The sequence below is a fragment of the Brassica napus genome, chromosome A7 (genome assembly GCF_020379485.1).
Source record: "Brassica napus cultivar Da-Ae chromosome A7, Da-Ae, whole genome shotgun sequence".
NCBI classification, from domain to species: domain Eukaryota; kingdom Viridiplantae; phylum Streptophyta; class Magnoliopsida; order Brassicales; family Brassicaceae; genus Brassica; species Brassica napus.
Genome location: NC_063440.1, coordinates 23,121,464 through 23,139,069, shown reverse-complemented (window position 1 = coordinate 23,139,069; position 17,606 = coordinate 23,121,464). Strand labels below are relative to the sequence as shown.

The 17,606-nt window shown below is 34.6% G+C and overlaps 6 protein-coding genes across 7 annotated transcripts; 2 read left to right on the top strand and 4 right to left on the bottom strand.

Annotated features, from left to right (window-relative positions):
- Window positions 1-842: 842 nt before the first annotated feature.
- Window positions 843-4,005, bottom strand: LOC106357146 (loganic acid O-methyltransferase-like). Its single transcript, XM_013796824.3, has 3 exons — window positions 3,881-4,005; window positions 1,946-2,596; window positions 843-1,511 (listed from the first exon to the last, which is right to left on the bottom strand). Exons 1-3 carry the CDS (start codon window positions 3,965-3,967, stop codon window positions 1,164-1,166), a joined length of 1,086 nt encoding a protein of 361 aa, XP_013652278.2. The 5' UTR covers window positions 3,968-4,005; the 3' UTR covers window positions 843-1,163.
- A 2,098-nt stretch (window positions 4,006-6,103) lies between these two features.
- LOC106353992 lies at window positions 6,104-7,514 on the top strand. Its single transcript, XM_013793831.2, has 4 exons — window positions 6,104-6,331; window positions 6,399-6,595; window positions 6,670-6,777; window positions 6,940-7,514. The coding sequence occupies exons 1-4, from the start codon at window positions 6,184-6,186 to the stop codon at window positions 7,462-7,464; spliced, it is 978 nt and encodes a 325-aa protein (XP_013649285.1). The 5' UTR covers window positions 6,104-6,183; the 3' UTR covers window positions 7,465-7,514.
- A 622-nt stretch (window positions 7,515-8,136) lies between these two features.
- LOC106353990 (glycerate dehydrogenase HPR, peroxisomal-like) lies at window positions 8,137-10,920 on the bottom strand. The gene is made up of 11 exons (XM_013793829.3): window positions 10,586-10,920; window positions 10,435-10,518; window positions 10,091-10,353; window positions 9,909-9,990; window positions 9,331-9,403; window positions 9,162-9,253; window positions 8,993-9,067; window positions 8,733-8,918; window positions 8,592-8,636; window positions 8,388-8,502; window positions 8,137-8,301 (listed from the first exon to the last, which is right to left on the bottom strand). The coding sequence occupies exons 1-11, from the start codon at window positions 10,706-10,708 to the stop codon at window positions 8,279-8,281; spliced, it is 1,161 nt and encodes a 386-aa protein (XP_013649283.2). The 5' UTR covers window positions 10,709-10,920; the 3' UTR covers window positions 8,137-8,278.
- A 137-nt stretch (window positions 10,921-11,057) lies between these two features.
- LOC106355925 (CDP-diacylglycerol--inositol 3-phosphatidyltransferase 1-like) lies at window positions 11,058-12,759 on the bottom strand. The gene is made up of 8 exons (XM_048736020.1): window positions 12,482-12,759; window positions 12,307-12,391; window positions 12,160-12,209; window positions 11,952-11,991; window positions 11,754-11,864; window positions 11,547-11,661; window positions 11,409-11,465; window positions 11,058-11,328 (listed from the first exon to the last, which is right to left on the bottom strand). The coding sequence occupies exons 1-8, from the start codon at window positions 12,549-12,551 to the stop codon at window positions 11,167-11,169; spliced, it is 690 nt and encodes a 229-aa protein (XP_048591977.1). The 5' UTR covers window positions 12,552-12,759; the 3' UTR covers window positions 11,058-11,166.
- A 546-nt stretch (window positions 12,760-13,305) lies between these two features.
- LOC106404607 (putative caffeoyl-CoA O-methyltransferase At1g67980) lies at window positions 13,306-14,790 on the bottom strand. 2 transcript variants are annotated; one of them, XM_013845314.3, is made up of 5 exons: window positions 14,555-14,790; window positions 14,336-14,421; window positions 14,092-14,236; window positions 13,865-13,996; window positions 13,306-13,773 (listed from the first exon to the last, which is right to left on the bottom strand). In XM_013845314.3, exons 1-5 carry the CDS (start codon window positions 14,606-14,608, stop codon window positions 13,492-13,494), a joined length of 699 nt encoding a protein of 232 aa, XP_013700768.2. In that variant the 5' UTR covers window positions 14,609-14,790; the 3' UTR covers window positions 13,306-13,491. The 2 variants fall into 2 exon arrangements, with proteins under 2 accessions (XP_013700768.2, XP_048591976.1); XM_048736019.1 differs by lacking the exons at window positions 14,336-14,421; window positions 14,555-14,790 and having other exon boundaries at window positions 14,094-14,174.
- Window positions 14,791-15,722: 932 nt separating this feature from the next.
- LOC106353988 (heat stress transcription factor A-8-like) lies at window positions 15,723-17,457 on the top strand. The gene is made up of 2 exons (XM_013793827.3): window positions 15,723-16,151; window positions 16,379-17,457. The coding sequence occupies exons 1-2, from the start codon at window positions 15,912-15,914 to the stop codon at window positions 17,291-17,293; spliced, it is 1,155 nt and encodes a 384-aa protein (XP_013649281.2). The 5' UTR covers window positions 15,723-15,911; the 3' UTR covers window positions 17,294-17,457.
- The last annotated feature ends 149 nt before the right edge of the window (window positions 17,458-17,606 follow it).

The window sequence follows — 17,606 nt, the reverse complement described above, 5'->3', positions numbered from 1 at the left end:
CTACCAACCTGCAACTGCAATACTATAAGGCAAACTCAAACATACGCCACTCGTCACTTGTTAAATTCAGATTTACTACTTTCTTACATATTCCTTAAAAATATACATGCAGTTTGTAGATCTAATTAAATATCACAATATGTATAGATTGCATATATTTTCTATAAGCATAACAATTTTGTGAAAAAGAAAAAAAATACTATATTTTTTTGTAAGAACGCCCTTAAAGCTTGTGTGATAATTTTATCCGATGTTTATATATCACCTGCATGTATGAAGATATAAACTTCTTTTAATAAAAAGATAATCATTTAACCTGGAAGGTTATAATTCGTTAGTTAAATGTGTACCGTTATATTTTATTAACAATTGTCCTTATATTACACCACATAGCTATTTATCCCTTCACTTTCAGGGTTATTAACACTTTGGCTAATTTCTTAAATAACTATGATGCATAATTATTCTCGACATTTTTTATTTGTATATATAATAATTTTATAGGTCTATTAGACTATTTGTTATGATATATATAATTGTCATCTATAAATATATACGGGACCATCTACTTTATTTTTGCGACAGGACCACCTTTTGTTTTTTTCGTTGGAGTTCACAACTCATACAAACATATTATTGAGCTTCAATCCAAGTTATGGTACATGGATAACACTAGTACAACCGACTAGATTATAAGTTTCTATCAATCACCTAACCATTAAATATATTTTATTGACTGGACTTTGAAAACCATACAGTTTGTTTTTATCACAAACTATTGGTCATTTTAAATGAATTTGTGTGTAAATGAACATGAAGGTATCATAGTTTGGTTTAGGATATTCATAAATAATAAATTAACATTATGAAGGTATAAAAGTATAATTTTGATAAATTATACTTGGATTACACAAACAATACAAGACTCGTAAAAATCAACATTACGTAATAGGGAATCACACAACTATACCAATTGATCCATCAACCGGATTAAAACCAATCCAAACCATCAACAAAAACACAACGAAAAAACTTGCCAAATAAGAATTTTTTTTTCTTTTGAATTAACCACGATGTCCGGCAACCAGATAAACCGATATTCTGTGAACCTTTAGGAGTGCAATATTAAATTATCTGGTGGCAACCATTGGCAAATAAGATAATCATATTCGTTTCAACGCAAAGAACAACATGACCTTCTCACGATAGCTAGATTCAACCTCATTGGTGAGTCCAACGAGTCTGGCTGTGAGACGGTCAAAGATGTCATCAAGGAGATGGTCACCGAAATGATTGATGAAGAGAGATCCCATTGTGGCCTTTATGCAAACCATCCATTGCCTTACATCCTCTTCGTCCATTGGCCGTTTGAGCCATGTTGTGGGGTCCATCAGCTCCATAGATTCGACAGAGAAGCAGCCATTTTTCTCTACCAAGGCTGCTACCTCCTCAGGCGATGCCGAGTAGATCGGTATGTTGAAGCTATCAACTTGCTCTTCACTGATCAAACCCTATATGCCCATCTCATTTAACTCAATAAAGCCATTATTGATAAGAAACAAGAGAGACATATATACGTTAAAGTTCCATTGTTAGTTTTTTTTGTTCATGTAGGAGTATGTTAATCAAAATAAAGAAATTGCAACAAATGTACATCTATGGGATTCCTCAAGTCTATGTTAATCTATGTTTTAGGTGCTCACTTTTTTTTTTCTTTTAAGAACAAGGATCCTAATTTATATATAATATTACAAAAAAATCTAAAGAATTTTATATTTTGGTCTTGGTGTCATGGAGGAGGTTTGCTCAGAATTTTGATTTGCAAATAGCAACCCATTTTTTGGTATGGTGAGTAATTCGATTTTTCTGTCCCTACTTTTACAACATTAAAATAAATCTGAATTATAGTCTTTTTATATGTGTCAGATGATTTATGAAGAGTTACCTGGGATTGCATTTGAATGAGAACATCAGCCATGGAAGTATACATGATACTGTCGGCAAGATTGGAGAAAGGCATTCCTTGAGGAATCCCACACATTCCAACAACCAAAAGACCTCCACTCACTATTTCTTGAGCCCTCGCTTCCAGAAACTTCTCCATGTCCCGACCAAACTGGTCTTCATATGCCTTCACGACTTCTTCCGCCGCGTTTGAGTAGTGAACCTTTCCCTTATTCCATGCCTTGGAGCTTTTGTCCAAGAGCTCCTTTGGAACACTTGAAAGCCAGTGTGTGGCCGCCAACGTCACCACAATATGAACGGAGGATTGAGGAAGAACACGTCCATAGAACGAACCAGGGACACCGACCGCAAAGTAACTCCGGTCTTGAGGTAGAGAGGTGAAGAGAGTGTTGAAGTCGTTATTTGTGTGGTCGTTGAAGAAGACTAGGAACTCTGCCTTTGTGGAGTTTGAATCTAAGGTGGTTTCAACAGATTTGATGATGTCTTGGACGAGAAAGAATGTGTTTGGTCCAGTTGCACAACCAAGGTCAGCTATACAGAATGTGTTCGAGTCACAGATTAGGGTTTTTGCGTCAAGTTTCTCCGTTATTAACTTGTCTATTGTCTCTTTCAACAAACTTGCTGATCTTCTCTGTCCACACCAAAAGCAGTTGAAAGATTACTGTACTTTGATGATATTTAGTATTTCTAAGACGTGCTAGCTATTCCAATTGAAAAAACGATTAAAAGACCGAACTGAATCTCATTTTAATGTCCGAACAAACCAGAGATCACTGGAAAACAAAATACCTAAAACCGTTAAAAGATTTCTTCAACACCTTAAAATCAACACTAAAATAAAAAATAAAAAATAAATCAACACTAATTTTTGCTTTAAAAACGAATTTGATTGAGTTCATATATACTTTGTTTTCCATTAAACTGGACCAAAATCTTTCCAGTAATACAGAATACTATTTTGCTGCACTGGTGAGATGAGATCCAGACCAATATAGTTTCCTCTATATTTTGCTATTCAAAGATTAGCTTTCGTAAGACAATGAATCCGCCTAGTAATCTTCGGTGTTTTTTTTGTGTGGCTCGATGACTTCTGAACATTTTAATATCGTCATTGAAGTTTCTTTATAAAAAAAAGTACAGAGCAGCGAACCAAGGTAAGAGATTATGAAAATGAAGTCAAATTCTTTTTTTCTTTTAAAGTAATGTGCTTCCAATTGATCCGAATAGCCAGCCAAGTAATAACATGTCTATTCAAAGATTGACTGATCATTTTCTTAGATTAATCTTGTTTTCGAAATCTATTAGACTAGAAAATGAAATATTTCAAAACTTTTTCTTCATATTTTATTAAAAAACTCAATCTTATGGAGTATACATTTTACAAATAAGTGATAATATATAAACATGTATTTATGCATATCATTATAGACATTAATTCCAACTCGTTTTGAATGATTTAAGACAATTAAAATGAACTTGTGAAACAAAAACATAATGAGTTCAAAATGTAACTCTTTTTTCAATTTTAGGGACTTTCCTGATAGCAAAAATCAGTATAAATGTAAAGAATGATGCACCACCTATTAAATTTGCTATATATAACAATTTCTAATTAAAAATGAAACATCATCTATATATCAAGGTTTTCAACATTTTATATATATGTTTTTTTTTGAACTGAACATCAACATTTTATATTTGTTGTTCGGAAATTTTGTTTATAGCTCACTGTTTTATTCAACGGTATGTATCTCACTAATTAATTATCTGATATAACAATCAAATTCAATGTTTCTATTCCAATTTGTTAAATCAGATGTAACAAACCAATTCATAATACATCTTTTTGAAGTTCCTAGTTTTAAGAAATATGAAGAAGAGAATAATATGTGTAAAAGTAAGGTGACAAAGAAACCTGCAGATGTGAATTCTTAGAATAGCTGTTGGGGCCATCTCCTCCGCTCATAGGAAGTGAGTTAAGAACAATCTCTACTTTTTCCATTATGATTTGGCTCTTTTCCTCTATACTTTGAATGAAAATTCTGATGCCTATCATTTATATAGGCCATGCACTTAACACGTAGTGCTTATATTATATACGTTTTAATAATAATAATAATAATAAGAATAGGAATACTAATTGAGACTTTTTGTTTATTCTTTAGCTTGGTGTCAAAATCACTCTTCCATAGGAAGAACAGGTTTACCATGTCCTAGTTTCCAGCTTGAAAAGATTTTGGTTTACTATGTCCTAGTTTCCAGCTTAAAAGATTTTGGTTTACCATGTCCTAGTTTCCAACTTGAAAAGCTTAATATCAAAGACCCAATACATTTTTGCAAAAATAACTTTCACTTTGTATCGTTTGAATTTTATCGGATGTCTCCTAAAGAACAATTTCACACTGTATATTATACCCATGCAAAAGCAAAAAAACATTAACACCAAATTTTGCTTCAAAATTTTCAATAGAAATTGATGACATATAAGAGATTAACTAAGAGATCGAAATTAAATACATAAAATGAAACATAAACCCTCTAAAACTGAATAACGTGTATGTATACGATTTTTGTGAACAGCATATTTTATGTGGGTTGAATTGAGATAATAATATCGACGACAATAGCACAAACCAAAAATTATATGTTCTATCAACATATATATATATATGTATATGTATACAATTAAAAAAAATAGTACAAGAATGTGCTACAACATGTGCTTATTTAGAACAAAGAAATCAAATTACCGAAACAAATTAGGTAGGTGTAATAAAATATAGGTAGGCTTAATAAAAACAAAGAGTAAGATTGTAGCAAAAATTAAATTTGAAAAAAGCTTATAACAAATTTTAGCTGTAAAAAGCTTGTAACAAATTTTAGTTGTAAAATAAATTAACTTTCTTCTTTAAAGCAGTTAAAAAGGGCCGGGTTATTTTCTAATAAATAACAATCTTAACATTATAAGATATAGACTAGGCAAAATCTTTGTTATAGTAGAATTTTTTTTTGGTAATAATAAATATTGATGATTTTAAACTAATACAACTAATTAATTAGCGAACTATAACTTCTCTACTAAATTTGATTTCACTTATGACACCCAAAAAATTGATTTCACTCAATAATCAGCAGTTGAGCTCATATGCTCCCGTACCATACTCAATGGACTCCTACTGGTAATACGTTTTAAATATATGAGGTAATAATTGATTTATTAGTGATTATTATTACAGTGGTCCTAGTAGGCTAGCTACTAGTCACTACATATAATATATTTTTTCCTTTTAAAAAGTCGATTATTTCTTTGAAATTGAGAACCTACGAAATCGCAGGCCAATCAAATAAATTAATAGTTAATCAAGGTACTATGATATATGCCCATCGATCTCCAAAGGAGATGCTTTGCACTAATATCCAAGAACGAGTCAAAAGATGCCAAAATTGATGATAATAAACGTAAATCAGTTTGTTTATATTTTAATCAATGTGTCTCTACTGATTCCAACTTAGAAATTCTTCTTGTGTTGCTTTTATCTCTGGCAATGCGTCTTGGTTGATTCCTCCACAATCTACCTAGTAAGCGATGAATTTGATAGATATATGAATTAATGAATATATCAGATAAACAGCATAACAGCAGAATTAAGTGATCGCATAAAACATATTTTATGCATAAAACATATAGTACTAAATCTAGATTCGTAATTTTCACTTTTTCGTTATATTTTAAACACATTAGAAACAAACTCAAACAAATGTTTTTTTTTTTGATAAGCCCTATCGGTTGATCCGGTCGGCCCCGGAAAAAACTCATTTAGTGTTACAAAGTGATTAGTCCGAAAGCGTATCACACTGTTTGACCCGAGTTTGAAATATCTTCCAATTAATGTCAGAGAGTGAATCAATCATCTGTTATGGTACCCACCGTATAAACCATTCGTGCCGAAGCCTAAACCTGAAGTCTGAGGCCAAGTGTTGTTCATCGTAAATTTACATTGTCGATGTTAACCGTATTACTAACCTAGTCCCATGTGAACCGGTATGTTAGCTTAAGTAATGGAGAGGATAGAAGTTTTGGCTAATGTTCTAGTTGGGCTGGTAATGGGCCTATCTCTATAGAAAAACTTCCACCTTTCTCTTAACTTAACTGTATAGTAATGGTGAAATTGTCAAGAGTCCTGCAAATTCGCTCTTTCTCCTCTCTCCGTCTCGTCGATGATGGCGTCTACAGTAGAGCATTCGACTTGTAAAAACCAATCAAAATCAAACAATCTCTCCGTGACCGGGAACACAGAACTCGATAACTGGATTCGGGTCATCGAGTACATTGCGAAATTCAAAAACGAGCTCTGGATGCTTCACGGTAATTGACAAAAAAAAACTGCAATCTTTGATTCGACATTTCTGAGACTCGTTTTGTTTAACTGTAGATGTGTTTGAAATGGGACCGAAGCAGCTTCCTGAGAACCTAGGTGAACAGACCAATGAGATGGTAGCTTTCAGATGCTTAGCGTCTTTGTTTGATTCCTCCACTTCTACAAATGATGTTGTTTCTGATGCTGAGTTAAGGATAGAGTTTGATACATCTCAGAGCTGTGAACATGTACTTCAATGTATATTAGATGAGGTAACAAAACCCAACATTGTTTTATAATGTGACTCTTTTGTCAACTACTACTTAGATCAACCTTATTCTTGTAGATACCCTTGTCGGAGCTGAAACCAGGTGCACAGGGACTGTCAAAGTGGAATCTTCTGCCCTTTATCCAAAGCAAGCTTCTTTGCTTGCCAAAATGTGCTTTGGAACTGGTATAGTTACCTAAAAGTTCCCTTTACGTAAACAGGGGCCAGCCCTGAAATTCTAAGGCGTATAGGTGATAGGCGAATGTTTCATTCAGCTTTGCCTAGGACCGGTCCTAACAAGAACACCATAAAGGCTTTTAAAGTTTAACATTCGTTTTTGTTTGACAGATGATTGAAAGTGAGAATGATGCGGAAGTGTCCCCTTGTAATGGGGAAGAGGATATGAGAATTGATGGCAATGAGACCGATCAAGTTACATCTCCAATGGCTGATCCAGAATCGTTTGGGCATGGCCCTGTAGATGGGGCTGATGAGACTAGTAGATCCCACCATAGCCCTCCTGGAGAGGGAGCTGAGATTTGTAGATCCCAGGCGTCTCTCGAAAACAACGGAAGTGATTGCTATGTGTCAAGTCCCTCAGAGAATAATGTATACAGGTGCATTCAATGCAATCAGAGTGGGAAGCTCTTGTTCTGCTCTCGGGATGGCTGTACAGTCATGGTTCATGAGAAATGTGTTGTGGATTCGCCGCCTGTTTACGATGACGCTGGGAACTTCTACTGCTCTCTCTGTGCTTTGGGCTGTGTTTCAGCTGAGTATCTCCAGTCTCAAGAGGAAGTTGCTAAAGCCAAGAAGAAATTGCTTTCGTTTCTTAGTCTAATGTCAAATGTTAACAAGAAGAAACCCATTTGAAGGTTAAAAGCCTTACTCATTAAAGGAAATTTACATTTGCACTTGGTCTCTATCTCTCTCTCTCTGCTTTTAGCGCTAACAATGAACACAAGATTGCGCTTGTCCTGACATAAGGTATTCAGTATGTCGATAGACTTCGATGAAGGTCTTTTATATAGACCCCTGTGGCATCGAAGTACCATCATAGTCCAAAAGAATAGCTCTCGTCTTTGTCCTCTTTATACGATGACACAATGTGATCAACCGAAAGCTTCCTGAAGCTCTGGCTAACGCCACAACCCTGAAACTAAGACCAAACCCGATCCGCTAACACCTTCTTCCATGCTCACCACAACTCCTTCCAACACCTTGATGATTTAGGTGATGATTAGTTGCATGGACTTAAATGCGAGGCTAATAAAACCCACTATGAATGTATATTTGTGGAATTCCTGGGAGTTGCTTTAAAAAGTTTTTTACTTATTTTTTGGTTATTATACTCGGATTTCATGAATAAAATTACAACATTGTCTTATATTTGTAAGATTTTCAGGTCAGAGTGTTTCAAGATCCATCCCATAAAAGTCTTTAGAAATTAGACATATAGCAAACTCATGGAATAAGGAAGTGGGTGATGTAAATCCAAGATAGACGTGATATGAAGAGCAGGATGTGTAAAATTACTCAGCAAACTTAAAAACCAAACAACACTTTAAAAAGAGTTATTTTATGATCCAACATGGTTGTTGCAATACATTACATGAACACAACTTTGAGAGCATCAGATATTTATTAACATGATTCTTCCAAATCTCCCCTTCTTCATACTTTTAACTCACAGCTTCGAAACAGGCAATCCTGAAAACCACCCAAAGAATATACATCAGAGTAATATAACGAATGACAAAATATTTCCAAGTATATTATTACAATGAGTTCATTACCTAAGGCTTTTGAGTTGACAATGCTTGGGCTGGCATTAGGCGGTGAAGCATTTTCGTTCAAGAACGGGTCAACCCGGTTCGGGTCACTCCAAATAGGATATCCTTTGATCTTTCCCTGTTAAATACATTTTCAAAATATGATAATCAAAGTTTAGTCATTTTAATCTAGCTATTAAAAAAGGTTTTGGAATGGGGAATGCATACAACGACGTTTAGAGCTGCAAGGGTAGCCATTCCTTCACGAGTCCACTGTCCATAATCAATCAGAAGAAACATTAAGTCAGTTTCTGTTTAATCTTACTGAGACAGACAGACACAAAGGAAACGTTTTGAGTTTGGGCAAACCTTGGAAGCAGAAGCAATGTGAGGAACAACAATGGCGTTCTTCATATCAGCAAGCCCTGGTTTCATGAAAGGCTCTTCCTCAAACACATCAAGACCAACTCGGAACATCGGGTTCTCTCTCAGATGATTGACCAGAGCTACCTCATCGATCACAGGACCTCTGCTGCAGTTCACAAGGATTGCTTCCTGAAAGCAACTAAAATCAATCAAAACAAGATAAATAATAAGAGGGATCAAGAGAAACAAGAAACCAAAGTCACCTTTTTCATCATGGCAAGTCTCTCCTTGTTGACAAGATGGTAAGTGGTTTTGTCCAACACAGGATGAAGACTTATCTGTTTTTTTTTTTTTTTTTCAGACACAAACCAGTTCAGTTTCTAGCTTAAAGAGAGTAACACTAACAATGTTTTATAAAAGAAGTTCAGTTACCAGATCAGCCTCACGCAGCACCTCCTCCATGGAAGAAGCTCGTTTCCACGTCACAGGTTGTTCCCCATTTGCTTTCAAGAATTGTCCATAAGCTGCCAATGACCATTCTCTTAAATATGATAAACTTCAAGGAAAGAGAAAGAGTAGACTGTATAAAAGCTGTAAGAACCTGTCACAAATTTCTCAAGACGAGTGGATTGGTAAAGATCAAAGTAGATCAAATTCATCTTGAACCCTTCAACCTGTTTTGAAATCAACATGTCAAAGAAAGAAACCTTTTGTGTATATAACAAGGATCAAATGCAGAGCCTAGTCTTCAGATTCATAGGGTTTGAAATAATTACAATTATAAATCAAATGATCAAATTATACATTTTCTCCCTCCGTTTTAAAATAATAATGTATATTTTAAAGTTTCTCACATGTTAAAATTTATATTAAATTTTGATTATAATTACATTATTTTTTATAATTAACTATTTCACATAACTTTTAACCAATTAAAATTCAATTAACACAATTATTTTTTTTCAAAATCTACAATTATACTAAATAAAAATGCATTGTTTTGAAATTATTTTATTTCTAAAACATATATCACGGATGAAATATTCATTAATTGATTTGAAAGTTGAATAATCTATACATATTAACGAACCACTTAAATTTTGGAGATCAAGACAATGTTTCATCCTGTAATGACCTGCCTTAATCAAATGTATAAATGTCATGCAATAGAGGCTTTACCATCATTCTAGCATAAGCAGAACCAATACGTCCAGCTCCAATAACTCCCACCGTCTGTCCTTTAAGCAAGTTCCCCACAAACCTACCAAAACCCAAACAACAAACTTAGCCTCTCTAACTTCACAATAGATAAACTCCAAGGACTCTAAACCAGTTTCTTAATTTTCTTGGTTTTGACTTACAGATGAGGAAGCCACCCTTCGTACAAGCCAGCCCTCATGAAACCATCAGCTTCAACAATCCTTCTCGCGGCAGCAAGGGAAAGAGAAGCAGCAAGTTCAGCAGTGGTCTCAGTCAACACTCCAGGAGTGTTACCAACGGCGATACCATACTTATTGGCGGCTTCAACATCAACGTTGTTGTAACCAACGGCCATGTTGCTGAAAGCTTTCCCTCCAGCTTTGCTCAGTGCTGAGAACAGAGTCTCTCCCCAATCTTCCGTCAACTATATAAACAAAACTTTTTTACTTTCATACGTGATGATGGTACATAACACAGACACTTGTCTTTTTTAATATTTCATTACCTGACCGATGACTCCATCACACCTGTTTCCGATCAGATTAATGATGTCTTCTACAGACAAGATTGTCTTCTTCAAATGACATATCTATATATTCAAAAACTTTTAGTAATGTTCTTGACACTACAAGGAGTCTGAGTTTTAAAAAGTTTACCTCGACGCGACAACCTTGGTCGACCAAGAGGTTGATCCAGCGAGTGCCAGGCATCGGTTTCGTGCTGACGACTCTGTACTTCCCATTAGGATTGTACACTTCAATGGACACCGGTTTCGCCATGGCAGAGAACAAAGTGTTTCTGTGGAGGAGGAGTTTGGAAAGAGAGGACCTTAGCTTTTTAAAAAAAGGTTTCAGTTTTTTTTAGCCTTTTGTGGTATGAAATCGAAAAGGAAGATCCAACGGTCGATATTGCATGATGATTTTATCTACGTTTTTGTTTTGTTTTATAACTGTATTTCAGTGGCTAACAATGGACGATGAGTGATAACAACTCTGCTTCTTGTTTATTATCTGAGTTTGGACCTTACGTTCCCCATAACGAGATAATGCTGACGTGTCCATTATCCGACTCATGCTGCATCATCACTGAATATAAAACATATTATGGTGATAAACAAAAGTTAAGTCAGAAGGCAAAATCAATATCCTTTTCATTTCATTTAAAAATACAAAGGGGGTTATGTGTCTTCTACACAGAGTTGCAGGTTCAGAAAAAAATAAAAAAAAGGAAGGAAGATCTAAGGCTTCTTGTGGTGCTTCTCTATATCATACAGTACACAGACATCTGAAGCTGTTTTCATCTGAATGATATTGACGGTCTGTTTCATCGACCAACCGAACAATGTCAAAGCAAGTAGAAAAGAGAGTGGTGATATCTGAGTTAAAGTGGCGACTACGACCTGCAACGAGATGAGACACGCTTTATTAGTAGAAAGTAAGAGCTAAACTAACACACAAAAGAAGGAGGGAGAGAGCTAACATTCAGGAGATTTTCGGTTTGGTTCTTTGCAATGAGAAGGAGAATGATATACAGAACCTGCACAAGATTTTGCATGTAAGAAGACATGATCTCTCAAAGGATTTAACGTGGGGGTTTATAGACAATTCATTCAACCACCTCGCAAGAAACACAGCAATAACACATAAAGATCCGGTTTCCATAGTAGAGTCTAAAAAGCCAGCTTGTGCTGTCTTCCACATCCTTATGGCTGCTCTTCCCTGCTAGAAACGTACTGCCAGAGAGTAGCGTATTATTACAAGTTCCAGGTTGTTAAAAATTGGAAAGTATTAGAGAAAATTTCAAAGAAAGAGTGAATTAGCGTACCTGTACATCTGCAGCCAATGACTAGCAATATCCAAAGCAAGCAATGAAAGGAAGACCAAGCTAGGCCTGTAGACTTGAGATAGAACCACGAGTAGACACGCTGTGCTAACTCTATAACCAAAGAACAACCCCCAGAATTTAATAAACAGATAAGTAAGTAGGATGATCATTGCATATATGTAGTAGAAGAAGATTCACCTATCTGTGACCATGTCGAGAACAGCTCCAAAAGTTGAAACTGAGGAAGAAGAAAAAGAGAAGCGAGTCAAGTACAAGCTTCCTACATATTACAGTAGTCTTGACTAACAGAGATCCAGTGTTGATCAGAGGCAAGGATCTTTTAAGCAATGTACAATGAGAATGTGATTTTCAAAAAAAAAAACGAAACAAGAACGTAGAGAGAAACCTTGGTTAAATCTACGAGCGCACCAGCCATCCACAGCATCACAACAAAAGCTGTAGAGATATAAACCACATTGATCAAAAAAGAAGACCATTACTCAAAAATCTTAAATAAATAAAACCAAAGAAGAAGAAGTTAGTTATCAATCACCTGAAGAAATAAAGGAGGGAGAAGAGTGTTTTGTTGGAGAAACAGACAGCAAAGGCAACACAGTTCAACAGAACTCTCATGTACCCTTTAAAAAAAAAAAAGCAATTCAATTAATCATATCACAGCAACAATCACTCTCACCATAATTAAAACAAAACAATATGGAAAGACCCACCAACAATGTTAGGTACATAAAGGTAAACAGACAACTTCTCTGCTCTAGCTCTCTCCTCCTTCTTCCCCATTTTTCAATCAAATCTCTAACCCCAATTCACCTACACAGAGAGCAAAAGGATAGATCTTTCTTAAAACCCATCACCGAAAATGCACAAAGACGCGAACCCATTGTCTCTGTAATTACAAATAAACCCTTCCTCAAAACAAAATTACAAATAAACCCTCATGATTCCAACAATCCTTGATATTTTACCACAAGTGATGAAAAGACAAATCTCTGATTAAATTGTCAAAATTAAAAAAAAAACTGTCAAATAAATACCAAAATTATACACTTTTGGCAAAAAAAAATTGTTTCTATTAAATCCAAAAGCGTATAAATTTGTGTTGGCTAAACCAGTTAGATATAAATTCAATCAACTTTAGTTTTCACTTTAACCAATGTTTATTTTTAACAGAAATCAAAATCACGTCATTTTGTTAAAATTAAAAATTAATAAAATTTACTGTAAAAATATTAAATTTAGACGGTTTTGCTCAAGAAAACATGAACTTTTCATTGATTCAAAAAATTATGAACTTGTTTTTGTTAAAACAAATTAAATATAAACCAAGAATCCAAGATACAAACCGAACAAAAATGAATTTGTATCCGATCCAAGATGTAAAATGCATAAATAAATCTTGTAGGACGGTATAAAACTATCAAAATTTGAAATGTTATTAACCGAATCCGAACGGATAATCCTACAACCCCGAAAAACAAAAACCCAAAAAATTTGAGAAACCAAACCAATGCATCCAACTTCATATACTAATATATATTTTAAATTCACTCATAATTTTATTATCATATAATAGGTGAGTATGGGAAAAAAGATATAGAGTGATCATCAATCAGAAACACTATTCCATGCAAACTTGGTAACAACAAAAAAAACGACCAAATGTGATTATTGAAGGATCTAACAGTTTTATTCCAAATTCCCACGCTTTGGTCTAATTTGATCATACAAGGCGCCTGCAGAGCGTGACACCATCTCCAATAGAAATCTGAGAGACCTCAACTCGGGTATCCAAAGCCAATTTCTTATTGAATTCTATAAGAGCCTTTCTATATTCCCTCATATGCTCAGGAACTCCCTCTTCGTCCTCAGCCACGAAACCAAACCACAAGGTGTTGTCAAACGCAATGATTCCTCCAACCTTAACCAGTTTCAGAAGCCTCTCATGGAAGTTGACGTAGTTCGACTTGTCAGCATCCGCAAATGCGAAATCAAACTCCTTTTTCTGCTTTTCTCAAATGTCGAATATGATCATTACAATAGTATTTTAATCTTTAGTTAGTAAATAATATGAACAATTTTTTCTACGTACGTACGTCTTTCACCAATTGGTCTAAGGCCTTAATACCATCGGAGTGGATGAAATTGATCTTGTGATCAACACCTGCCTTCTTGATAAACTCTAGTCCCATTTCATAAGCTTCTTTGTCAATATCTATTGCAGTAATCTATAAATAGATAAGGGTTTTTATTGTTATAGTTGCACATGCAAAAGTACGTATGATGCCAACAATATGATTATAGCAAGAAGAAGAAACATTACGCGGCCATCATCAGGCAAAGCAAGGGCCGTGGAGAGAAGAGAGTAGCCGGTGAAAACACCGAGCTCGAGAGTGTTCTTAGCATTCGTGATCTTTAAAAGCATCGATAGAAGAAGACCCTCATCAACCGGAACTTCCATCTCGCTTCTGTTTTTTTCATTAACCAAGATAATTTTATAAATAAGAATATTTTTTAATTTAATAAACTGGTTATAGAATCCTATCTATTTGATTAAGAAGACTTACAAATTGCCATATTTCTGGACTGTAGCTTTACGAAGTTCCTTAAGCAGCTCATGCTCTCTTGGATACGCTGACGTTTCCAAGATGTACTTTGACAAGTTAACAAACCAAATATATCACAGATCGTTTTTTATCAACACAAAACCAAACTTTGCAGATAGATAAAACTTTATATTTACTTCATGAAAAATATTGAAAGAAATTTATAAAAAGAAAACAAACATGTTTCAGAGCTTCGGTCTTGAGGATCCCTTTGGTAGGGATTTCATTCGCCATCTCTCGGTCTCGTGATTGAGGATCCCTTTGGAAGGTGTCTTTGTTATAAAAGAGAGAAGTTACACGTTGGTCAGTATTGGCTTCTTCCAATCAAACTAATTGTGGAGCTACGGTTAAAGAGTCCAATACGAGAACTAAGGACCAATAATTATGGATCTTATCTATGACTATTCAACCATGGCTCGGTATGAAATTCGATTATTTGGATATTATTTATAGAGTAATTATTCAATGAGAATATATTTTTATTTATTATTCGAAATATCCAAAAATATATATAAAAATATGTTTAAAAATTCTAAATTGTATGTGAAACTAAAATATATTTAAGAAAAATATCCTAAGACAGCGATAAATTTTTTTAACCACAAAATAGTTTCTAAGGGTAAAAATGCAAAAATAAATTTCATTGGGGGTAAAAAACATTTGTATCTTTAAAGTTAACTTATCTAGATTTAAGATTTAGATATTAGAAGGTGGTTTAGGGTTTGAGATTCAAGGTTTAGAATTTAAGATTTATTATAAAATTTAAAATAATAATTTTAGAAGTATTTTTAGAAAAGCTTATAAAAAATAGAAAAAATAAATAAAAAAATTCGAAAGAGATTTGATTAATTTTTCAAAAAATGATTTTTTTTTAAATATTATTCTAGTGTTTATTTACTTATACATATCTTTTACCTTTTTAAATGAAACATACTTTAGTCATTTTCTGCTTATGTGTTTTTTTTTTGTCGTAAAACATTTTAAATTGATTTTTGAAAAAATTTCCCTATATTCAAATCCAAAAATATTTCGAAAAACCTATTTTTTTTATAAAATATACATAAATTACCAAATAATATATTTATAATATCTGAACCAAACCAATATAAAAAGAATCTAACAAATATCATTTTTTCATGTCATTCGGATACACAAATCAGCTATTAGGTTATACTGTAAACCAAACCAATACTCAGATATAACACAATAATCCAATGAACAAAAAAAAAATCAAATGAACTAAATAATTTTAACTCAATTTGAATTAGTCCTGTTTGTGTATATGCCTATAAAAAAGACCTAATATAAACTATTTACGATTTTAAAAAACAAAAGTAAAAATCAAAAACTAAGCGACAAACCCTCTCAATTTCCTTGAAAATTCGTTTTGATTGCGAGGAGCGATCCCTTGCCCTACGCACAAGTTTCATCCTCTTCTCACCACTCTAATTCTCTAAAGTCTCTTCCTTTTCTCTTTTTCATTACTAATCTCATCAAACCAATTTCAAAATCCAAACCTATTCTCGAGACTCGAGCTATGGTCAAATCATCGTCGGACCGTGTTGATTCTTCGTCTCCGTCTTCTTCAGTGGCGCCGTTCCTGAGGAAATGCTACGAGATGGTCGACGATTCCTCAACCGATTCCATCATCTCCTGGAGTACTAACGGAGACAACAGCTTCGTTATATCGGACACGACCGTCTTCTCCGCTCAGCTCTTGCCCAAATACTTCAAACACAGCAACCTCTCTAGCTTCATCCGTCAGCTCAATATCTACGTTAGTTTCTTGAATTGCCCCGTTTGTTGTTTTTGTGTTGTTTCTTGAAAGCTTTGTGTTCTTACCTTGTATATGTTTCTCTGGGAATCTGTAAAGTTGATTTCTTTTTTGATAAATTTGATTACTTTATGTCAATTATGAAATGGGTATATGCTAATTATCAAGAAAGATTGTTTCTTTCAATATAGTGAGTAAAGTTTGTGTTTTTAATTTTTTTTGGTTTTCAGGGTTTTAGGAAAGTTGATGCAGATCGTTGCGAGTTTGCTAATGACTGGTTTGTGAGAGGACAAAAGGAGTTGTTAAAGAATGTTATACGGAGGAAGAATGTTCAGAGTACTAGTGAGCATCAGAGCAAAACTACAACAACAACTGATGCTTCTCAGGAAGAAAAGTCTGGGGAGAGTGAACTGTGGAAAGAAGTTGATATCTTGAAAGGGGATAAGAAGGCGTTAGCGCAGGAGCTGGTAAAAGTTAGGCAGTACCAGGAGAGTACGGATACTAAGATGCTGCACTTGGAAGACAGGGTTCAAGGGATGGAAGAGAGTCAGCAAGAGATGCTTTCTTTTTTGGTTATGGTTATGCAGAACCCAAGTCTGTTGGTTCAGTTGCTTCAGCCGAAGGAGAATAACTGGAGAAAGGCTGAAGGAGGAGGAGCGAAGATTTTGGAAGAAGTGACTGATGAAGGAGAAACAAACTCAAAGGGTCTTCCTTTGGTAACGTACCAGGCACCATCTGAGGGAACAACAAAGTCAAGCTCGAACGAGATGAATGATTTCTTGAGAAATGCGGATATGTTGAAGTTTTGCTTGGATGAGAATCGTGTACCGTTGATCATACCTGATTTGTATGATGATGGGGCTTGGGAGAAGCTTTTGTTGCTGAGCCCTTCAAAGAAGAAGAAGAATAAGATGCAGGAGAAGAATGTGAAGAAGGGAATTGATGATGTGACATTGGAGGAGAAGGAGGAGGATGAAGATGGAGGAAGAATGGAACTAGACAAGAGTCTTGCCCTGGAGCTGATAGAAGAAGAAATGGAGAAAGCAGATGACTTTGATTTTGATATTGGACAGCTTACTCCAGAGAGGTCTAAGAATCTTGAGATTCTGACACAGCATATGAGATTGCTGGCTTCAGATCAGTAGCCAAAGAATGAGTTTTTGAACATAAATCATCAGCCTGGAAACTTTTGTTATTATATAATGAAACAAACAAAGTTAGCCTGGAGCTATTCTTATAGCGTCTTACTATAAGTCTGCTGAGATCATATTTTGTTATCATTTGGTAAACCGCATTTTTTCAACAGGTATTATATGGAATTAAATGTAGTAACGACAACTAGTACATAAGCTTTGATGTTGTTATGAGAAAAATGGAATACCATTTGTTTGAAGTGTTTCTTCTCATTTCTTTCAATGAGCTGTAGACTGAAGATTTTCACCCCGAAAATATTATTAG